Source organism: Prunus mume, linkage group LG4 (assembly GCF_029339155.1).
Source record: "Prunus mume cultivar Tortuosa linkage group LG4, ASM2933915v1, whole genome shotgun sequence".
Classification (NCBI taxonomy): domain Eukaryota; kingdom Viridiplantae; phylum Streptophyta; class Magnoliopsida; order Rosales; family Rosaceae; genus Prunus; species Prunus mume.
Window position 1 is genome coordinate 5,326,034 of NC_142701.1, and position 19,654 is coordinate 5,345,687.

Genomic DNA, 19,654 nt, shown 5'->3' on the forward strand with positions numbered 1-19,654 from the left:
TAGATACTCATTCAAAGATCATCTCTACCCAAAAAAAAAAATTCACTTGAATCTAATGTCATTTGACCACTTAATTAAACTACTAAAATTTTGGTATCTTCTTGAAGCACCGTATTCATTGATTTTGTAGGACACAATTAGATATTGAAACGGTTTCCAATTTGTCTAATTTTTCGCAAGAATGATCTATGAATGTAGACTTAAAAAATAGATAATTTAGATGATTGAAAAAAAATTTGTAGAGGACCCCAAAGGTTTGAAGGATATGTTAATAGAAAGGGACTGTATATATATATATATATCAAACATTGTGTTGCACAACCCCTCTCCCAATTTCCAAGACCACTCAAGAATCAATCAAATACTTGCATATCATTCGATCTGTAGTTATTTGGTCTTGCCAATAATTGGCTCTTTTGTTGTGTTTGCTATTGCTCTTCATTTGAGTTTGAGACAGTCTGTATGCTATTAAGAGATTTGAGTTTTACACCCCCAAAAGAAAAAAAGGCCTCTTTCCCGCACTCTATCTTAACCCCCTTTCAACGCCCTGCCCTTTCTGATTACTCTTCAATTTCATTGTATTCAAATAGCCTCTATTTAATTTGATGAGTCATTCTACAGTGAGGACCTTATATATGAGAAAAACTTCCCTAGCATGGGGATGCTAGGGTAAGCATTCCAACTAAGTATCCCGAATTAGTAATTTCTTGATGGCTGGATATCACTCTTTAAAAAAAAAAAAAAAAAAATTGGTTAGACCAACATTAAGTCATTTCTCTCCGATCTGCTCCCCACCTATAGTAGCTAGCTTCGGTGTTGACGCTTCATTCTCTCCGATGGCTCCCGCCACAAAGAATCGCCTTGGTGGCAACGCTTTACACTACCATCCTTCATCCTCCTGTGTCCTTCCTTCATCATTGTCTACATCTCTCCTCACCAACTCTCTCACTCTCATCTCTCTCTATCTCTCTCTTCACACCGACAATAATGGAGGCGGCGACCTTGCCAACGTCCCAAAATTCATGTGGCTAACATCATATCTGAAGGCCAACCTCTAGAATTTCTTATGCGAAGAGAAAGAAAGAAAAGGTCAGATAGAGAGCTAGTGAGATGAGAGAGAGAGAAAAAGAGACAGAGACAGAGACAGAGACAAAGACACAGAGAAAGAGAGAGAGAGAGAGAGGGGAGGGGAGGGAGAGACAATAGCTGAGAGAGGAGAGAGGATTTCAATTGCAGGGGACGAGAGAGTGAGATTAGAGACAAAGAGAGAGCCAGTGAGAGATGAGAGAGAAGAAGAGCAGCTTTGAGTTGCAATGATGGACTCACGAAGGATGGAGTAAACGTGGCCAAAAAATAATTCTTTCATATTGTGGTGACAACTGTTGATAACTGATTGGTTGGGGATACTTAGTTGGAGTCCTTACCCTAGCATCCTCGTGCCCGAGAAGTTTTTCTCCTTATATGTGGCCTTTAGGTGAGGTCATATCTCCTAACCGTTGGATTAGGCTAACCAATTTAATCCAATGGTTAAGAGATAGAGCCTCACCTAAAGGCCATACATAATGCCTTCACTATAGAATTCTTGTTGATTTCATAGCAATTGGGCTTTTAGATTAAAAATTTGTATTTTTAAGTGTTTAATTTTTAAGTTTGATTTCTTTTTTTTTTCCTCGTTTTCGTTTATAAGGGTTTGGTAGGGTGTTTGGTTGCTAAGAAACTATAGGACATCAGACCACATGTATGCATAAGTAGCCCTTTCCTTTTTATTTTGCAAGTAAAATTATTTGGGATTATCTGTCTGTGAGGAAATGAAGAACAAAGTATGTGGGAGAGAGAGTGTGTGTGTTAGGTAGAGAAGAAAGGTAAGAAAAAAAGAAAAAGAAAAATGAAAGGTTTAAAAATTTATAAAAATACATTTGCCCTTAACGAGTGGCTAAAGGGTCTACCTGTTTTCAACCCGACCCATTTAGTCAAACCTGAATACTTATTTTTTCTTACAAATTCATGTTGTGTTAGCAAATCGTGGACAATACTGCCAAAACCAAACAAGTCCTAGGATCTTTCCAAGAAAAATAAAACATGTCTTCAGATTAGATTGCATTTTGCATTGCATTTTTGTACGAAGTCACTAACCTCTGACACAATGGTGATGTCGCTCTCGCACTCGAGGCTGATAGAGTCCATGGGACGTTCATGGGGGATGTCGGCGCCGCATTGGGGGAGGATGAGGTCCATGAGCGTGGTCTTGTCATGGTCAACTTCAACTATTACCGCCATATTATGCAGCCAGTTTGGGTTCAACGCGATGCTCAATAAAGTGCATAAGAGGCCACAATGGCTGCCGAGAAGGTACATGCAAGTGTAGAGGCTCATGGGGTCAGTAAGCATGATTTGGGGCGATGGATGAAGATGAAGAATAGAAAGAGTTGCTAACTTGGGTAAAAGTGTGAGTGACCAGGAAATTAAGGATAGTCTCTTTGCTATTGGCCCTTACAAAGCTCAAGACTTGTGCCCATTGTCCAAGATTCCTTTGTGGGACTTTCTTTTTCTTCTTCTTGACTTGACTCAATAACCCTCCCATTCAGGATAGAACTCTAAGGGTATCTCTGAAGCGAGTGAGGACCATAGAGAATGAAGCAACAACCCTCCCATTCCAATAGGGTTTAAGACGTTTCCCTCTAGGTCGCGGCAGCCAAAATAGAGGAAGAAAAAAAATCAAAAAGTTCGGTTTTTGGGACCAACTCGATTTATATCGAAGGCGGTTGTTGTACCCTAACTTTCCAAAGCATATGTTACCAAATAGAACCGACATATATTTATACATATTTCTACTCTTTATAATGTACACATGTCAAGCTATGATTGGTTATAGTAAACAAGTGGCAATATGTTATTCTTTAAAATAGCTAGTTCTACATTACACTAGAATTGGCTGTTATCACAGCCCACGGAAATATCGGAGTCGCCTTTTCTTTTTTTTCCATTTGATCAACTCTCGCTTTCGAGCTCTCATTTCCTCTCTCTTACAAAATTTTGATTCCCTCTCATCTCTGTTCTCTCCTCCTCATCAATCATCTTCTCCATCTCTATTATTTGATTGAAGCACCTTTCTCTTCCACATAACCACCACCAATCCCTCCACTCTCCAGGAGATTGCCCTCACCTCTGTCTCCTCTCGTCACTCGGTAGGTAAATATCATTTGCGCCATTTTGTGTATGCCTGCAATTTTAGGTATTATGTTTAAATTAGTTTTGGATATTGATAAAGGGTGCTGATTGGGGTTTCTACTAGTTTTGAATTGAGTTTTTAAAAAAAAAAAAAAAATTTATTTTATAATGGGCCTCCTAAACCACATCCTTAGACAAATTTTAGGGAGTTATTGGAAAATTACAACTCCAACCATGCTCCCTATCCACATCCTAAAATAGAGTGACTTATAGGAGCTCCTAAATATGAGGAGAGAGAAATGATTTCTAGTGGTTCCCTATAATTTAATGTTGCTTTATTTTATGAGTATTTTAAACCTTTAATTAATGCTAACTTTATTTTTTAAAATAGAGATTGACCAATTAAAAAAGAGTTATAGCATTTATGACTCCCTAAATTAGAGTGTATGATTGGAGTTATTTTATAGAGAGCTCCTAAATAGTTTTTGTATGTTTTTAGCTAAATTTTAACTAAAAAATAGAGAGCATGATTGTACATGCTCTAAGGTCTTTATTATAAAGTATTAGGGGTTTTTTATTAAGTTTTTTTTATGTATTTTTTTAGTACAAGTGATAAAACTATATGGGGAGAGGGTTTCTCACACACACACTGGTGCCATGGAGATTAAAGTTTTTTTAGCTAGTCTGCAAGTTAAAGCACTTTTCCATTAGTTTAGACCTCGTTGGCTTTAATAAAGTTATTAATTCAAGTTTTCTAATAAGTTTGGTAGTAGATTAGAGCTTTGAATTTAGGGGTTTGGCTAAGTTTATTATAGGTTTGAAAATGGTGCTGGCTAGTTAAATTATGGTTATTAATTAGGGGCTTCGTTTTAATTAAGGGTTTTTAAGTAATTTGATTTTCTTAGCTTAAATTAAGGGCTTGTTTGGGTTTCGTTATCTGTTGATACTTGGTTTTCGCACCACCAATCAAAGTGCGTCCCAACCTTTAGGCCAATCCTTTCACAAGGGTGTATGGAATAAGGTGATTGATTTTAAATGAATTTGTTAAAATACTGAAGGATCGGTAATGTGTGTAATTTTAGGATTTTTTTTTATTGCATTATTGTAAAATTGGATGATATATTTTAGTTATTGACCTTATCTAGAATTGGAAAAATTATGTTATTATCTTTCACATTATTAAAGTATTTATTGAGTTTAAACCAAAGCCCCTTATTGGAATGACTTAGATGTTGCAAAATGCGGATAAATACATTGTGTGTAAATGTAGAGGCTCAGAATCCAAGCTTAGGTGACATTTTCTAAATTTTTTTCTCTTACTAAAATTATTAACTCAAAAATCTTCTTTTAACCAATGAGGTGTTAGTTAGATTGACTTAGGTGTTTGGTGTGCTCCCAAGTGATCTTGGGTTCAAGCCCTCATGGTACGTGTGTGAGTGAAATTCCCCCTCCCTCTTTCTAACTTTGGCAACAAAAAGAAAAGCGATAATGGGGAGGAGATTTTTTACAGACACACACATTGTTAAGGTGCCATCATGGGGGTTCGAACATGAAACTATTGATATGCAAGTGAAGCCCCTTTTCTACTAGGTTAGACTTGGTTGGCAAAGAATTAAACACAAAAATCTTCTTTTAAGAAGAACAAAAGAGTAAAAATTGTATCTCTATTAATTGATCTTATATTAATTAGGTTAAATTGTATATCTATCTTCCAAATTAGTAAACTATTTTGTGTGTGAAAACTATAGCTCCCAAACTAATATGTTAAAAATTAAACAAGGTAAATGAGAAAAAAAAAATTAAGATTCCGCCAATCGTATTAGCTTCACATTCTTTCAAGTTATAGCACAAAACCACATAGCCACTTATTCTTTTTCTGTATTTTTTCTTTTTTACAAATATAAGTAATAGTCTAAACTACAAAGGGTAGAGATTGAGGTTCTCTATTACTTTCCCCCGTCCAATCAAAACTCAAATAATATTTTGCTTTGTCGTGGCCAGTGGGTTAAGGCTCTGTCTAGTTTTCTTATATAATTTATGTATTCCGCTCTTCATCTTAACCGTACAATTCTTCTCATTTGTCTTACTGTTTTGTTGCAAAACTGTTTTAATACTTTACTCAAGACAAGTACTATTTGATTAAAGTAAAAAAAGGCTTCATGCACGGGGAGAGAGGCTAGCAGACAAGAAAGAGAAAGGGATAGTAAGGTGGGCTTTGTGTGGCCTTCACAGTTGGGAAAAAAATTAAAAAAATTCTGTATGGTATAATAGGGCATACAGACCACTATCTGCCTCAGTCCAGTGCTATCTTGCTTTGCTTGAGCACTGAGATTACAACATATTTGCCTTCTTTATAGTCCACAAGAAGTATGGAACACAATAATATTACATAAGCGAAAATACAAGCAGAAAATGAAAAACAACAAATGCCAAGAGTACTGGCATAAATGGAAAATGAGGACTTAGAAGAGGAACTGTGGTTGTTACAAGAGAGAAAAGTAACATGAAAATTTAGAGAAACACACAATGCCTCGCCTTCCGTCGCCTTTTCTTTGGTTTAGGGGGTTGCAGAACAACTTTGATGGCAGCATCAAACACAGCCTTCACATTCTAAAGTTCAAGCCAGAGAACAGTAAGTTAGTTTGAGCACTTGATCACAGCCTTGACATTCGTAATTAGTGTAATGATTATTGACTAACTACACTATCTGTATAAAGCCTGGTTAATCATTTGTAAACAGAGTAAAGGGAAACAATACTTTTAAATCACAGTTAAAGTTGTAGGCAGAGAGAACTTTTGGCCTTTTGCATCATATTTGCTACCAAAAGAAAATAGAGTCTGTTTCCATGACTTTAGACATGAAAGGGATTCCCTACATTAAAATTTTTTTTTAAAAAACTCTTGGAGAAAAGGAGTTTTCATAAGAACTGAGAAAATGTAGCAGCATTCTAAATAGATACATCAGATCAAGTTCTAGTTATAAGTATAACCAAATAATTTGAGTTTTCTGTGTAATCCTAGTTTGAGTTTTAAAGATCAGATCAAATTCAAATAATGAGCTAATTAGAGTGTTATATTTAATAATAAGCACTAGGAAATTAAGCAAACCTGCTGAGTCTTGGAGCTGCACTCTATATAAACAGCAGCACCAATTGCCTTCTTCAGCTCTTCACCCTGCTCAAGAACATTGAAGAACATTTCATTGTTCAAGAATTGACAGTAGGAAGTAGTCTGTTAGAAAGCAAGATAAAGAGGACAGACAATCAACTCCTATGCCCTTTATTGTGTAAGTTAACTTGCCTGTGCAATTGATATTGGTGTAGCACCAGGATGATCAATCAAATACTCTTTGTCCTCCCGCAAATCTGCAGCCAAAATTACTATCAGAATTACATCAAGATCAAATTCTAGTGTTCATCCACAAGCAACCAAAAACACAGAAATGCGTGCACACGAGAGCGCACACACGCACACATATATTATACGCACATTTTGTGCTTTTTATGACTTTTATCTACTATAAATAACACATACCAAGTTTGGTTCCCACAAGCACAATGGGGACTGTTGGAGCATAATGCCTCAGCTCAGGTATCCACTGGGTGTCAAACAATAAAAGTTGATGTGCATATTAGATTCTGACTGCTAAGAGTACAAAAATACAAGTAAAAGAATAAATCAAAATATTGAAATGTTTAACAAACCTTCTTGGCAATGTTTTCATAGCTGGCTTTGCTGATGAGAGAGAAGGCCAACAAGAACACATCAGCACCTCTATAGCTCAGAGGCCTCAGCCTGTTGTAATCTTCCTGTCCTGAATTCCGAAGAGCACATACAATAAGCACGTGCATATTGAAAATACAAGTAATCTTTTTTGCAGATGTATTCTAGTCAGTTTGTCAAACTAACCATATCATTTTATGCAAAATTGACGGGTTCAAAAAATCAAATGTTCAAACTAAACAATCTCTATTTTCTTTTCTTTCTTTTCTTTTTCTTAGAAGTTAGGTTATCAAACTAACACCACTTAATTTATGCAAAATCCACAAGTTCAATAATCCAGATAGTGATTGACAGAGCCAGAAACTGCCAAAGCATATGAACAAAGAACATTGTAATCTCTATCCTTATGAGAAGGAGTTTGCAGTTCAAGTAGTTAACAACAATCACTCATACAACCGAGGTTGTGTCTTTGATTTCCCCATCCCCCAATAAATATTGCATGCATTGTTGTAATTTCTATGAAATCAGAAAGAGCATCTAGCATGATTCATTGCAGCAACTCAATTGAAATTTATTTTCTGTCTTTTTTTTTTCTTTGTAGTTTAGGTCAGTACTTCAACAAGTATATATGACCTTGATAATCTCTTCACCACAGTAGCAAGTAATTCAAGAACAAAGCACCCACATACAGAAGCAAAGCAATTACTTAATTACCTGCAGTGTCCCATAATCCAAGGTTAACTGTGCTGCCATCCACCACCACATTAGCGCTAAAGTTGTCGAACACTGTAGGCACATAATCCTATAAAATAAATTAAAATTTAAAAATATAAAAATGGGAAAGATCACAATTTAAATAAATAACCATGAAACATTGATTAGCATATATTCATGCTTAATCTTACAGTGGGGAAGGTATTGCTGGTGTAAGAGATTAGCATGCATGTCTTCCCAACAGCTCCATCTCCAACAGTGACACACTTGATGAATCTAGCTGTGCTCATTTTCTTTGCTTCACTCACCCTCTGCTCTCAATTACCAAATTACCCTTCTCTCTTCTCTGTCCACTTCCATTGACACAAGCCTCTCGGCTGCCTCTCTTCCTCAACTATAAACTTCTCTGTTAAAAAATGTTAAGTGGAGCACTCAGAGAAAAGAGAAGAGAAGTAGGAAGGAAGAGGGAGGCTAGGGATCTGGGAGCTGGGTTGAGTTTGAATTTTGAATAGAAATGGAGGGCAAGGAGACAATTAATAAGGGGAGGACCACCACACCACCCACTTCCATTAGCTTTGCTGCTTTATTGTTTTACTATGATTGCCATTGGCTTTTCTGTTTCTTTAAGGGGAGGCCAGAGAGGCTAAAGACCAATAAAGGAGGAGTTTGGTGTTTGGTGTTAGTGTTAGTTGGTTAAGTATGGGAGAAGGGAGATGTTTAATCATGAGTATTGTGGAAATATAACATTGCTTACTTACCTATACAAAAAATAATATTGCTTAATACTTTTTTTGTTTTTTTTTCTAAGTTATAAAATAAGGGGAGGTTTTCTCACGCACACTATCAAGATATATATCATTGGAGTCTAAACTTGAGACTACTAATCTACAAATTAAGACATTTTTTTACTTGGCTAGACCTATTGGCAAAAAAACCATTGCTTAGTTGACCAAATAATCATCATCGATGCATGTAATAAGAAAAAGAAGAAGAAGAAGGGGTTACAAATCCCAAAAAGAATAAAATAGAAATTACTGGAGCCGTCGATTGCATATTCCATCTAATCTTCGTTGTATGTTTGACTTCGGATTCTTTTGATGGAGAAAAGCACTACATGGTTTTAACTTTCAAGTTAACTATCTACAGGTAGATATGTAGTGTAAAAAGTGGATATTGGGTTGCTACGGAACATCAACGACTTGCTAGTAATATAGCTGCTGATTGGGCTAGTTCATCTTTTGTCAACAAACTATGGAAACACTTGTGGGAGCTGAAGGTGCCTCCAAAATTTTTGCTTTATATATGGAGATTTGGGCAGAATATTCTCCCATCGAGGGATGTACTTTATCGGCGCAGGCTGATCACTGATGTTGTTTGTTTTCGTTGCCTTACTGCTCTTGAAACATCCACCCATGCTATATTTGATTGTGACAGCAGTCGACAAGCCTGGAAGGGGGTGGGGCTTTCTGTTATGCCTCTTATATCACAAAGTCATGAGCCGAAATCTCTACTTGTAGCGGCGCTGGAGGTGTTCTCTGGGGACCAATTACCCGTATTTGAAATTACAGTTTGGCTGTTTTGAAATGAGCGCAATGCTATTTTGTTTGGTTATAATCCAACTTTCCAAGGTAGATTGCTGGAACAGGTAAGGAGCTATGATGCTTAGGTTAGACGTAAAACTGAATGTCATCATAGGAGTTCCACCATGCCAACTATTACGGTACGGTGGCAGCCCCCCAGTGGTTTTTTAAAACTAAATGTGGATGAGGTTGTAGATATGAAAGATGGATCGAAGGGGGTTGGTTTTGTGCTTCGTGATCCCAATGGTGAATTAACTTGGAGCTGTGGCTATGCGAGCTCCTGGCATGGTGTATATCCTTGCCACGGAGCTCTACACGCTGAAGAATGGGTTACTCTTTGCATTGGACGCAGGATTTGTGCCTCTGTTTGTTCAAACTGATTGTTTGAATGTTGTACAATTGATTAACAACGAGGAAGTCTGTTTAGCTCCGGAAGGGAGTTTGGTGGAGGGAATTCGCACTCTTCTGCAGCGTGTACCTTCCACTGTTCTCTCCTACATTCCCCGCCAGGCTAATACTCTGCTCATCGTATTGCACAGTTTAGCCTCCATGAACGAGATATCTCATACGCGAGGGAATCGGGTTTCCCACCCCGGAGTTTTGTCCCAGATTTTCTTTGGTAAGGTTTTAACGAGACCACATTGATACATTCTTTCTTCCCAATTTTTTGTGGTTTAATGAAACGGATTTTTCTATATAAAAAATAGATTTCCATATTTTTCAATATTTACATGTTATGAAACTTATGCAAAAGGGAGCATCTTTAATAAGTATTTTATGTTGATTTTTTGTTTGTTTGTCAAATGGTGGTAATATTTAATTGCAGAGGTTCCTTATACTTCGCAAAAATACGAAAGAATAAGTGTTTCTTTGAGTGCAAACTTATTATTCGCGTATTATACACATACATAACTATATTTCACAAATAACGCACGTTTTCTTGACTTATTGTAAATGCAACAATTCCCGATAGACAATGCGCAATGCCAGTTACACTTAAGAGCAGTATAATATAAGCATTTGCTGCACTGTTTTCCAAGTCACTGTCCCATGCAATTGATTCGAGCAAAAGCTAAGCTACCAAGTCCAGAAATGCAACCTCCAAGTCACTGTTACATTTTACAGAAAAACTATTTTACAATCTAGGGGAAAAAGGAAAAATTGAAAGTAATTTTTTTTTTTTGGTCAGAAAAAACACTGAAAGTTGCTTCATTTGGTTTTAAACTGATTGGAAAAGGTACTATCACGAAATTATTTCCGGACTTCTCTGTAAAAAACATTTCAAGAACATTAATTTTAGTGTTATTTTTCTTCATTGGAGGGGGAGTACTGTGCTGAGTGCTTTCTGTGTTGCTGTTCTATCTGTTGGTTAAGGTTTTCTCTTTTGATTTTTGTGCTTATTCTTTTCTTCCCATCTCGATTGAACCATAATAACTGTTATTAACCAGGCTGAGAATCAGATTTATAAAAATACACATTTAAGAAAATAAACACAATATAAAATAAAAAAAATTCAATTCTTATTTTATGTTCATCAGATGCATAAGTATCATACACTAAGATTATGTAAACATACATATGCATGAGTTATACATGCATGCATACATCACTACATATACATATAGGCACAGGAGTCCGGACACAAACACAAGCACATCCATATGTCAGGGTATAGACCTGGACAGAGAACCATGTTAAATCCAAGCAACCAGAAAATGTAGAACAAGGTGATGACCAACTAGGAAAAGAATTACCTCCCTAACGAGACCCCAGTTACATGACAGATTTAAAGGCAAAACCGAAATGCAAAGGGAATGGAGAGATAAAAGTAACAAGACGGGAAAATCTTACTTAAGAAAGCGCGATGCATAAATCCAGTTCCACGTGTGTCACTGCTAAATATGCTTCTGTAACCAACCAGACCCCTGAAGAATACAACACAAAAGAAGATCAATTTCTATTATTTAAATGGAATGTATCGCCAATGAAACTATAAATCACTAGGCCAGATATAAATCATAAATGATGATGAAACTAGTTGACTGCATAGATAAAACATGGTTAAAGATTATGCAATGGAACATTAGATGTGCAATAATGGTAAAGAGTCACCACAAGACCAAATGAGTACATGGACACAGTGATTTTCGTTCTGATGACCATCAATATGGAAAAATGTATGAACAGTACAAACTATCAAATGCTAAACAGATAATTATTGCTTACGTGGCAAAATAATATAGGCTCAATGAGGCAGAAAGAAGGATTGACATTAAGATGGTAAGAGAACCTTGATGGACATGTCAAAGACAATCTAGTCCTGTCAACACTTCTTGGAACAGGACCCATGTCAACAATCTCAGCTCGCCTATGAGATAAGGCTTCCATAACTAACCCGACATGCTCTTCATTTACCGGCAACAATAACACATGAGTCTCAATTGTTGAAACGAACAACACAATTTTCAGATCTGCAATTCCTTACCTCAATAGTAACTTCTTCAATTGGCTCAAGCTTTAGACCATTCTCCGTTTTATACCTGATTCAGTACCAAAAAACTAAAAACTTTGCTCAAGCTGTCAAAATGAGTAATTCAACAAAACCAAGAATAATGCGTGTGCACATATCAGTGTTTTAAATCATGCTCACATAGTGCGCTATATCACTAGTTATATTGCGTAGCGTTCCTAATTTTCTATACACATACACTAATGCACGCACAGTAGATATAACAAGATGAATTTTAGAAAATAGGACCTGCTACTGTATAATCACTGATTTTTTTTTTTTTTTAAAGGATATCAGTTAAAGTAAAATTATAACACAAGACCTTTTTTCCAAGGCATGAAACAAAACATTGGGAATCAGAAATCCAATTCAACCAAGAAATAACGACAAGTACTTTTATGACATAAGAATTAAAATTAAAATACTTTTTACACACTTCTGGCATGATAATAAACAATGAATGGGAATCAGATCAACTATCCCCTCTTAGTTCATTTGATTTCTGGTTTTGGGGTATTTGATTAAGGATTTTAAGGTGGGAATGTGTATTAAATGATTTTTTTATGTGTCAATAAACACAAGGGAAGTCAAGAATGGCAATCATTCCCTTTCTTCTTATTCCCATTACTTGTAAGTAAACATGCCATTAGTCATAAATTGTCTAACAAGACTAAGTTTCAATTCATATTGTCCTCAATTACCCAAAAAAAAAATCATTTTGTTCTCTATTGGTACCACCCTTAACTGTGCAAGAATGCATTCCCACCCATTACCATAATATCCACAGTCCTCACTGAACTGCATTACATCAAGCAATCCCACTATGGTGAGAACTTCTCATAACTTTGCTTTAAAGTAATAAACTTCTACATCACTATATGCGCCGAAACTATTTCAATTGAACAAACGGAATATCAAATGTATGTACAGAGAATATCAAAATATCAAAATATGAAATGCTTTACCACGGTACAAGCAGCCTTAATTTTTATTTGAAAAGTTCAAACTCAAATGTTAAACAAGATTCAAAGCACCTACACTTTGCCTTATACAACGGCCATTAATAATTTGTTAACACAAACTAGGATCAGTTTAAATAATTATATTAAAAGGGAACCAAAGTGAATGCCTATGACTCTGCAAGAAAGGGACTGAAAAACCTTAGCGAAAGCCCCAGTATCAAGCCTTCTCAAGGTAGGAACGGAAGTACAAGGGATACATGAAAATATATAGTGAAGTAATTATATATTCAGATTTAAAAAAGAAAATAGGTAAAAAAAAACAATAATGGGAAGATCAGTTGATTAAGCGAGTGACCAAAGAGAAGAAAATAAAAAGACTTGTGAAGGCCATAGACATAATTTCCACTAATATACCTCAACGTTTGTGACCGTATGGCCAATAGATGGACTTGCCAACCCAGCCATGGATACTATGTCACCAGCTCCAGCACTATAAATTAGGGCCATCTGTGTTCCCTTCTTTTTCAATAGTTTCACAACCTACAAAAAGTAAGCAGTTACCCTGTAAATTAGTACCATTGCCTGTGGAAGAAGAAGAAACAAAAAACTAGTTTAGAAAAAAAAAAATTAAATGTAATATTCCAATTTGGTGTCGTGCTTCTTTCATTATGTAAAAAATGATAGCTAATGTTGATATTTCATAGAAAGTCGTTGAAATAAGCTTTTGTTCATTTTTTATTTGCCTCAAGAATGTTATAGTTCTTTTATTTGTGATGATTAATAAAGCTTCCTTAAAAAAAATTAAAAAGTAATAACTTCTTCTGAAACAAAATGTTCACAAATATTGGTCTATGTTTGTAACATGTTCATGAGAAGAAAGAGGAAACAGAGAACTATCTATTATTACGAGTTCAAAAGAATTTTTCAAACTTTACTATTATTCTGTGAGAGACAAGGATGCTTCAGAGGTTGTATATTTTCATCTTAGATACTTAGTCAGAGAAAAACAAAGCTATAAGCCTCAATAATCTAATTAAGAAATTACAAAATACAGCCTTAGAGCACTAGTAGTCAAATACAGAACATTCTGAGTAAACTAACACCATTTCAGATAAGTCAAATTAACTGAACCAGCACATAGACATAGATCAAATAATATATAGGTTGGAACGAGGACATTGATAGTGAACTCTACAAGAGCTTTATCTGAACATGGGTTAAACCTCATTGTGATAAAGAATCAAATATTGTACAGATGCACTACAAGCGGGAAACATATTTCTTGAGCTCAAACTACAATGAGGAAAATTTACAGCCACAAACCTTCCCTTCTTCAATTTTCTCAACCCCAGAACCTTTGTGACGCAGCCTATGAACTCTGTCACCAACACGAATGCTGCCAGAAGAAACCCGTCCAGTCAATATTTGTCAAAGGTAGAAGTCTCGTTCCATCATGGAAACCTTAGAGCAATGCCAATAAATGCTATTTCAAATTTTCCAACACCATGAACAATAAAAGGAATGAACAGAAAAGATAAAAACAAGTTATGAACAGAAAAGATAAAAACAAGTTATTTATCCATGAAGTCAAAGCCGGTGACATGGGTTCTATAGCATAATTATGTGTATCTTGCATGTGCAATGTGTTGCTGTATTATCCATAAAAAGTGGAACTGCGCTCCAGTGTGAATAACTCTATTTCATGCACTAATATTGAAGTCTTCTGCCAATAACTTGTATTTATAGAGCAATAAACCATAAAGCAACATGAATCCTAAAAAATAAAAAGAAAAAATAAAATCATACAAATTCATAAAGAATAAAGCAACAGAAAAATCATACAAACTCAGAATTCACCACAGTTGGGAAGATTTTGGTTTGAACAATATCCTAAATCTACATAATCCCAGGAATGTAATAAAATTTCCAAAATTGAAATCTGAAGTTAAATTAGCATGAAAACAAACTTTCCAAAAGCTTTACCTGTGCCTAGCTTTCAAATCCATCCACGAAGGCATTTCCACATCATAAGATTATGAAGAGGATAAAAAAGAAAATCATAATCAGCAATGCACTAATAGCTAGTTTAGAGGATATTGGTTATGGTGCCCAAGACCTTAACAATTAGTTGAAATCTCAAATATTACTAGCAGTTGTCTATTCCTCATTTATAGGATGGTCAAATTTCCCACAGAATTTGAAATGTACAAGCAGAATTCTCTAAAGAAACCACTTCATAAATCAAGGAGGAAAGTATATGAACAGGACCAGCCAAAAGCAGAAAAAATAATATGGATTCAACCTACATATTCAGCACAAAAAAGGAAAGGTGCCTCAAGATTGGCTGTTGGTGGAGGAACATGACTTATAATGGCATCAAGCAGCCGTGACATATTTCTTGCATCAGCAGGTGGATCTTTGGTTTAAGTGGTGGAAGCCCAACCTTCCTTAGCAGAAGCATACAGCACAGGAAAATCTTGCTGCTCCTCTAAATCAAGAATAGGAAATATTTTGATTCAGATTTTCGTCTGACTGATACAAAGTTAAGACAATGGAAATTAAAGTTGGAACATCCAACCCATAACCAATTGGTAATGGGTGAAGAGGCCCATGATGTTATATATGGTAATGCAAGGTTTCAACAATCCAATGTCGGATCCTCGTGTGGCAGGAATGAGACAAACATGTGGATTAATTATATCAGGTGGTGTAAAACACATGTGGCAAATTGTGCTGAACACGTGAATGAATTGCCGGCTTTGATATCACGTTAAAATTAGAGCATCCAACTCAAAACCAATTGAAAATGAGCAGAGGCCCAGGATAATATTTATTATAGTGCAAGACTTGAACTACCCAAAGTAGGATTTTAAAATCTCAACATTCTCACTAACGTGTGGCAGGATTTCACCTGACACATAGATAAATTATATTGGTAATATGGAGCATGTGAGACCAGATTGGGCCTGACGTGTGGATGAATTTTCATAACATACTAAAGTTAGAGCATCCAACCCAAAATCAATGGCTGGAAATACCCGATGTGGGATTTTATAATCTCAATATTCTGTTCTTATATTTCCACACCTGAAGCACCAAGATTCGCAAAAAGATCGAATATCAAACTCTCAACTTCATTACGCATCTCTTCTGAAACTGCATAACCACAATAACCAATAACATTAGCAATAACCCAAGTAAATGGGAAATACAGCTTAACAGTTATGATCTGAGGGATGGAAGCTGTTCTTTTTCTAAATGAAAATTGTTTCCTTTTTCTTCTGTTTTTTAAATAAATGAAAACTGCTTCCTACAAAGCATGGCAAGAGTAAAGTGAAATGGTAAAAGGGGATAATAATAATTAAACAGGATGCCGAATAAAACATAAGACAAATTAAGTTCAGACACACAGCACACAGAGAGAAACATTATGCACAAACAGAATGCTTTCAAGGAAGCACCAAAACATCTTGACACAACTCATCTTTTCTTATACAGTTAACATATATGGTTTACATATCATAAGTTGACTATCATTCTTTTGTTTGTTATCAAACAAAGCACCAGCACTTTGGTTTGACAAACCCGACCAACTCAAACACAACCCAAAGTTTGAATAACTACTTGGGAAAGTATAGTTAATAAGTAGAACAAATACAGAAATAATTTCTTAGCCCAAATAAAAAGTTCAACAGAATCTGAAGTCTTCAACTACCCAATCCATTTCTAGGATGAGTTCTAGTACCAAATTGTAGAAGTTACAACATGAGAAGTCACTGACAATTTCCATATACTGTTCTTTGACTTAATCATTTAGTTGTAATATGAAGATTAGCAATAACCAAAATGCTTTCCAAGTCAATATTGTTAACTAAGCACGTATATTTGTTTAAATTAAATTAGTTATTGAGAATTGTAATGTCATTTTTTTGCTCAACTCACCCGTGAAACAATGATTTGGCAATCAGAACAACCCAAAGAACCCAATAATAACTTGGACTAACAAAGATAGACCCCTTAGTCTTCCTTGAACAAAGTGAATTTGTAATTTGGCAAGCAAGCCTCCTAACCCATCCAACCTGCTCATGTCCTCCCTTTATCAATGTCCCCACCCTAAAATTATTCATGCAATTATATAACTTCAATTTTGCAAATTAAAGATGCACCCAGTGTGAATAAGTACCTGCAGGACGATCTACTTTGTTTAGAAGAAGAATAGGTCGCAGCCCATATTTTAAGGCTTTCGCAAGTACAAACTTTGTCTGCGCAGGCGACCTTCCCAGCATCAACAACTAAAATTGCCCCCTCAACCATACCAACAACCCGCTCAACCTATGAATGCATCCATTAAAAAAAAAATTAAACAAAAACCAATGAAAACCAATTTCATCCATTAGAGAACAAAATTAAAACGTGTTTCTGACTTCCACTCTCAACTAGAAGTCTAAATGAATGTCTGCTGCAGTCGCTTACTTCACCACCAAAATCTGCGTGTCCAGGCGTACCAACCATGTTTAGCTCATACTCCTCCACGGAACTGATGTAACCTACATACAGTTATAAGGTAATTCAATCAAGATTCACCTTATCACAACCAAAATCAACCAAAGTAAAAAACAAAGAACTTGGACAATAAATAAATAAAACTAAATTAAAGAACAAATAAATTTTGAAAAAGCAAAGACGTTCCCCGACTTTATTCCATAGTTGCATTCTACATTTCTCACCCTATCCATTTTTTAATGTTACATATGGGTACTATACAAAATCTCGACATTAGCTCTTGTTTTCCATTTTCTCAGCAACCAAACAAGTCCTCGGATCCATCCAAGAAAAATAAAACACGCCCTCAGATTAGATTGCAATTTGCATTGCATTTCTGTAGGAAGTCACTGACCTTTGAGGCGATGGTGATGCCGCGCTCCCGCTCCAGGCTGATGGAGTCCATGGCGCGTTCATGGGGATGTCGGCCCCGCACTGGCGGAGGAGGCGGTCCATGAGCGTGGTGTTCCCGTGGTCAACATGAGCTATTACCGCCACGTGGCGGAGCCGGCTTGGGTTCAGCGCGCTGCTCGGTGAAGTAGCATAGGAGGCCGCAGTGGCTGCCGAGAAGGCGCGTGCGAGTGCTGAGGCGCGTGGGGGCAGTAGGTACGGTTTGGGAGCGATGGATGAAGCTGAGGAAGAGAAACAGTTTCGGGTGGAGGACCAGAGAGAGCGAAGCACCGGCCCCACCATTTCTAAAAACTGAGACGGAAGAAGGGGTATGCTCGTATGATCGTATCGGATACTCCTCCGACACGATACACCTCCTGGACTTTTCTGTTATGTTGACCATCCGATACGCCTTCGATACGCCATGGACACACGAGCGATACGGTCAAGGATATGGCGGAGTTTATTTTGCAAGATACTTAGCCCCTTCTTCTGGATTCGACAGAGGCTAGTTTTTACTGCTTTCGGAGGTAGAGAAGAAAGAAGAAGAAGGAAGAAGAAAAGAACTTAGTTGCGCTTGCAGCTGCTGCGAAACTCCAGTTGCAGTTGCTCTGCGAAGAAGAGGCGTCTAAATCGTGAAGAAGACGATGTTAGGTGCTCCAATTACAACACGCATCGTTTTACTTGCATACTCCGAGTGAAAGAGACAGTAGTTTCACAATGGGCTAGTGCCCAGGTCTGTTTCAGTAAAAAGCCCACTATAAGAGCACCTCCAGCGCCCAACCCAAACTGGGTGAAGGGCTGCCAGAGGAGCCCGAGGCAGCTCCAGTGCAGGGCCCGTAGCCGGTTTTGAGGTGGGTCCCACCAGCCCGACGAAGCCCAAGGGCAAGTCTTGCCGGCTGAAGCCTAGATGGATAGCGTCGGCTGTCACGCCAGCGCGTAGTAACGATCAATTTTTTTACCGCGGCGTCGGCCGTGACGCCACACGACTCAACAGTGTTTGCCACGTGGCGCGGCGAGGACGCTCAGATGACTTTTTCCAGAAATCAAGCGGTCCTCGTTTTTGGCTAAAAAATTGAAAAAATCGAAAAAATTCTGAATTTTTTTTTAAAAAATACACAAAAATTCTGTATTTTTTCTCTATAAATATCTAACCATTTTATTTACTTCCCACACTAAATCTTCATACAATTTCTTCTCCATCAAATATTTTTTACTCTTTACTCACATTTCTAAAACATTCCACACCAATTCTTCATACAAACTTTTCTCCTTCCAATATTTTTTTATCTCCACTCACATTTTTCACTTCCACACCAATTCTCCATACAAACTCTTCTCCTTCCAATATTTTTTACTCTCCACTCACATTTTTCTACTACTTTCCATTTGTATAAAAAAAACGAATGACATCTTCTATTGAAGTCGGAGGCTCGTGGTCAACGAATGAAGATATTGCGTTGTGTCAATCTTGGGTGAACATTAGTCATGACCCTATCACAGGCAATGAGATGAAGTTTCATCACATGTGGAGCAAAATTCATGGAGAATTTTGTCAAAGATCGGGTTCTATTCGGACCGAAATGGCATTATCTAGTAGATGGAAACTTCTGAATAAAGAGTTAGGGAAATGGAGAAATGCCTTGACAAAAGCAAAGGCGAACATTCAAAGCGGTCAAAATTTGACCGATGAGGTAAAATATTTATAATTGCCATTTTAATCAATTCAATGTCACTTTTTTTTTATTGCATATTCTATTTGTTTTTCTTGCATATTTTTTTCTTGGTGCACCTTTAATTTGTCTATATTTTCTTGCATAATCAATTTTATTTTTGCATTTCAAAATAGTTTATATTTTCTTGCATAATAATTTTTGTTTCTTGCACTTCCAATTATTTATTTTTAATAGATGATACAAGCACAAATGTGGTACGGTGCCATGGGGCAAGGCAAAAAAAGTTTCGTGCATTTCCATTGTTGGGAAATTGTGAAGGATTGTTCGAGATTCAAAATTATTCCCACCGGTCCGCCGATTGTGATGAATGAGACGCCACTCCACGATTCT

The 19,654-nt window shown here is 36.6% G+C and overlaps 1 protein-coding gene and 1 pseudogene across 2 annotated transcripts; both read right to left on the reverse strand.

The window, feature by feature from the left end:
• Window positions 1–5,400: 5,400 nt before the first annotated feature.
• On the reverse strand, window positions 5,401–8,238 carry LOC148917735 (rac-like GTP-binding protein RAC2). Its single transcript, XM_089049778.1, has 7 exons — window positions 7,797–8,238; window positions 7,606–7,693; window positions 6,873–6,982; window positions 6,703–6,766; window positions 6,469–6,533; window positions 6,277–6,342; window positions 5,401–5,778 (listed from the first exon to the last, which is right to left on the reverse strand). The coding sequence occupies exons 1-7, from the start codon at window positions 7,893–7,895 to the stop codon at window positions 5,680–5,682; spliced, it is 591 nt and encodes a 196-aa protein (XP_088905904.1). The 5' UTR covers window positions 7,896–8,238; the 3' UTR covers window positions 5,401–5,679.
• A 2,445-nt stretch (window positions 8,239–10,683) lies between these two features.
• Window positions 10,684–18,311, reverse strand: LOC148917736 (uncharacterized; annotated as a pseudogene). Its single transcript, XR_016125924.1, has 11 exons — window positions 17,554–18,311; window positions 17,130–17,203; window positions 16,840–16,988; window positions 15,744–15,812; window positions 14,963–15,144; window positions 13,980–14,117; window positions 13,071–13,196; window positions 11,671–11,725; window positions 11,476–11,590; window positions 11,037–11,110; window positions 10,684–10,862 (listed from the first exon to the last, which is right to left on the reverse strand). The product of XR_016125924.1 is annotated as an uncharacterized LOC148917736 (transcript).
• Window positions 18,312–19,654: the final 1,343 nt, after the last annotated feature.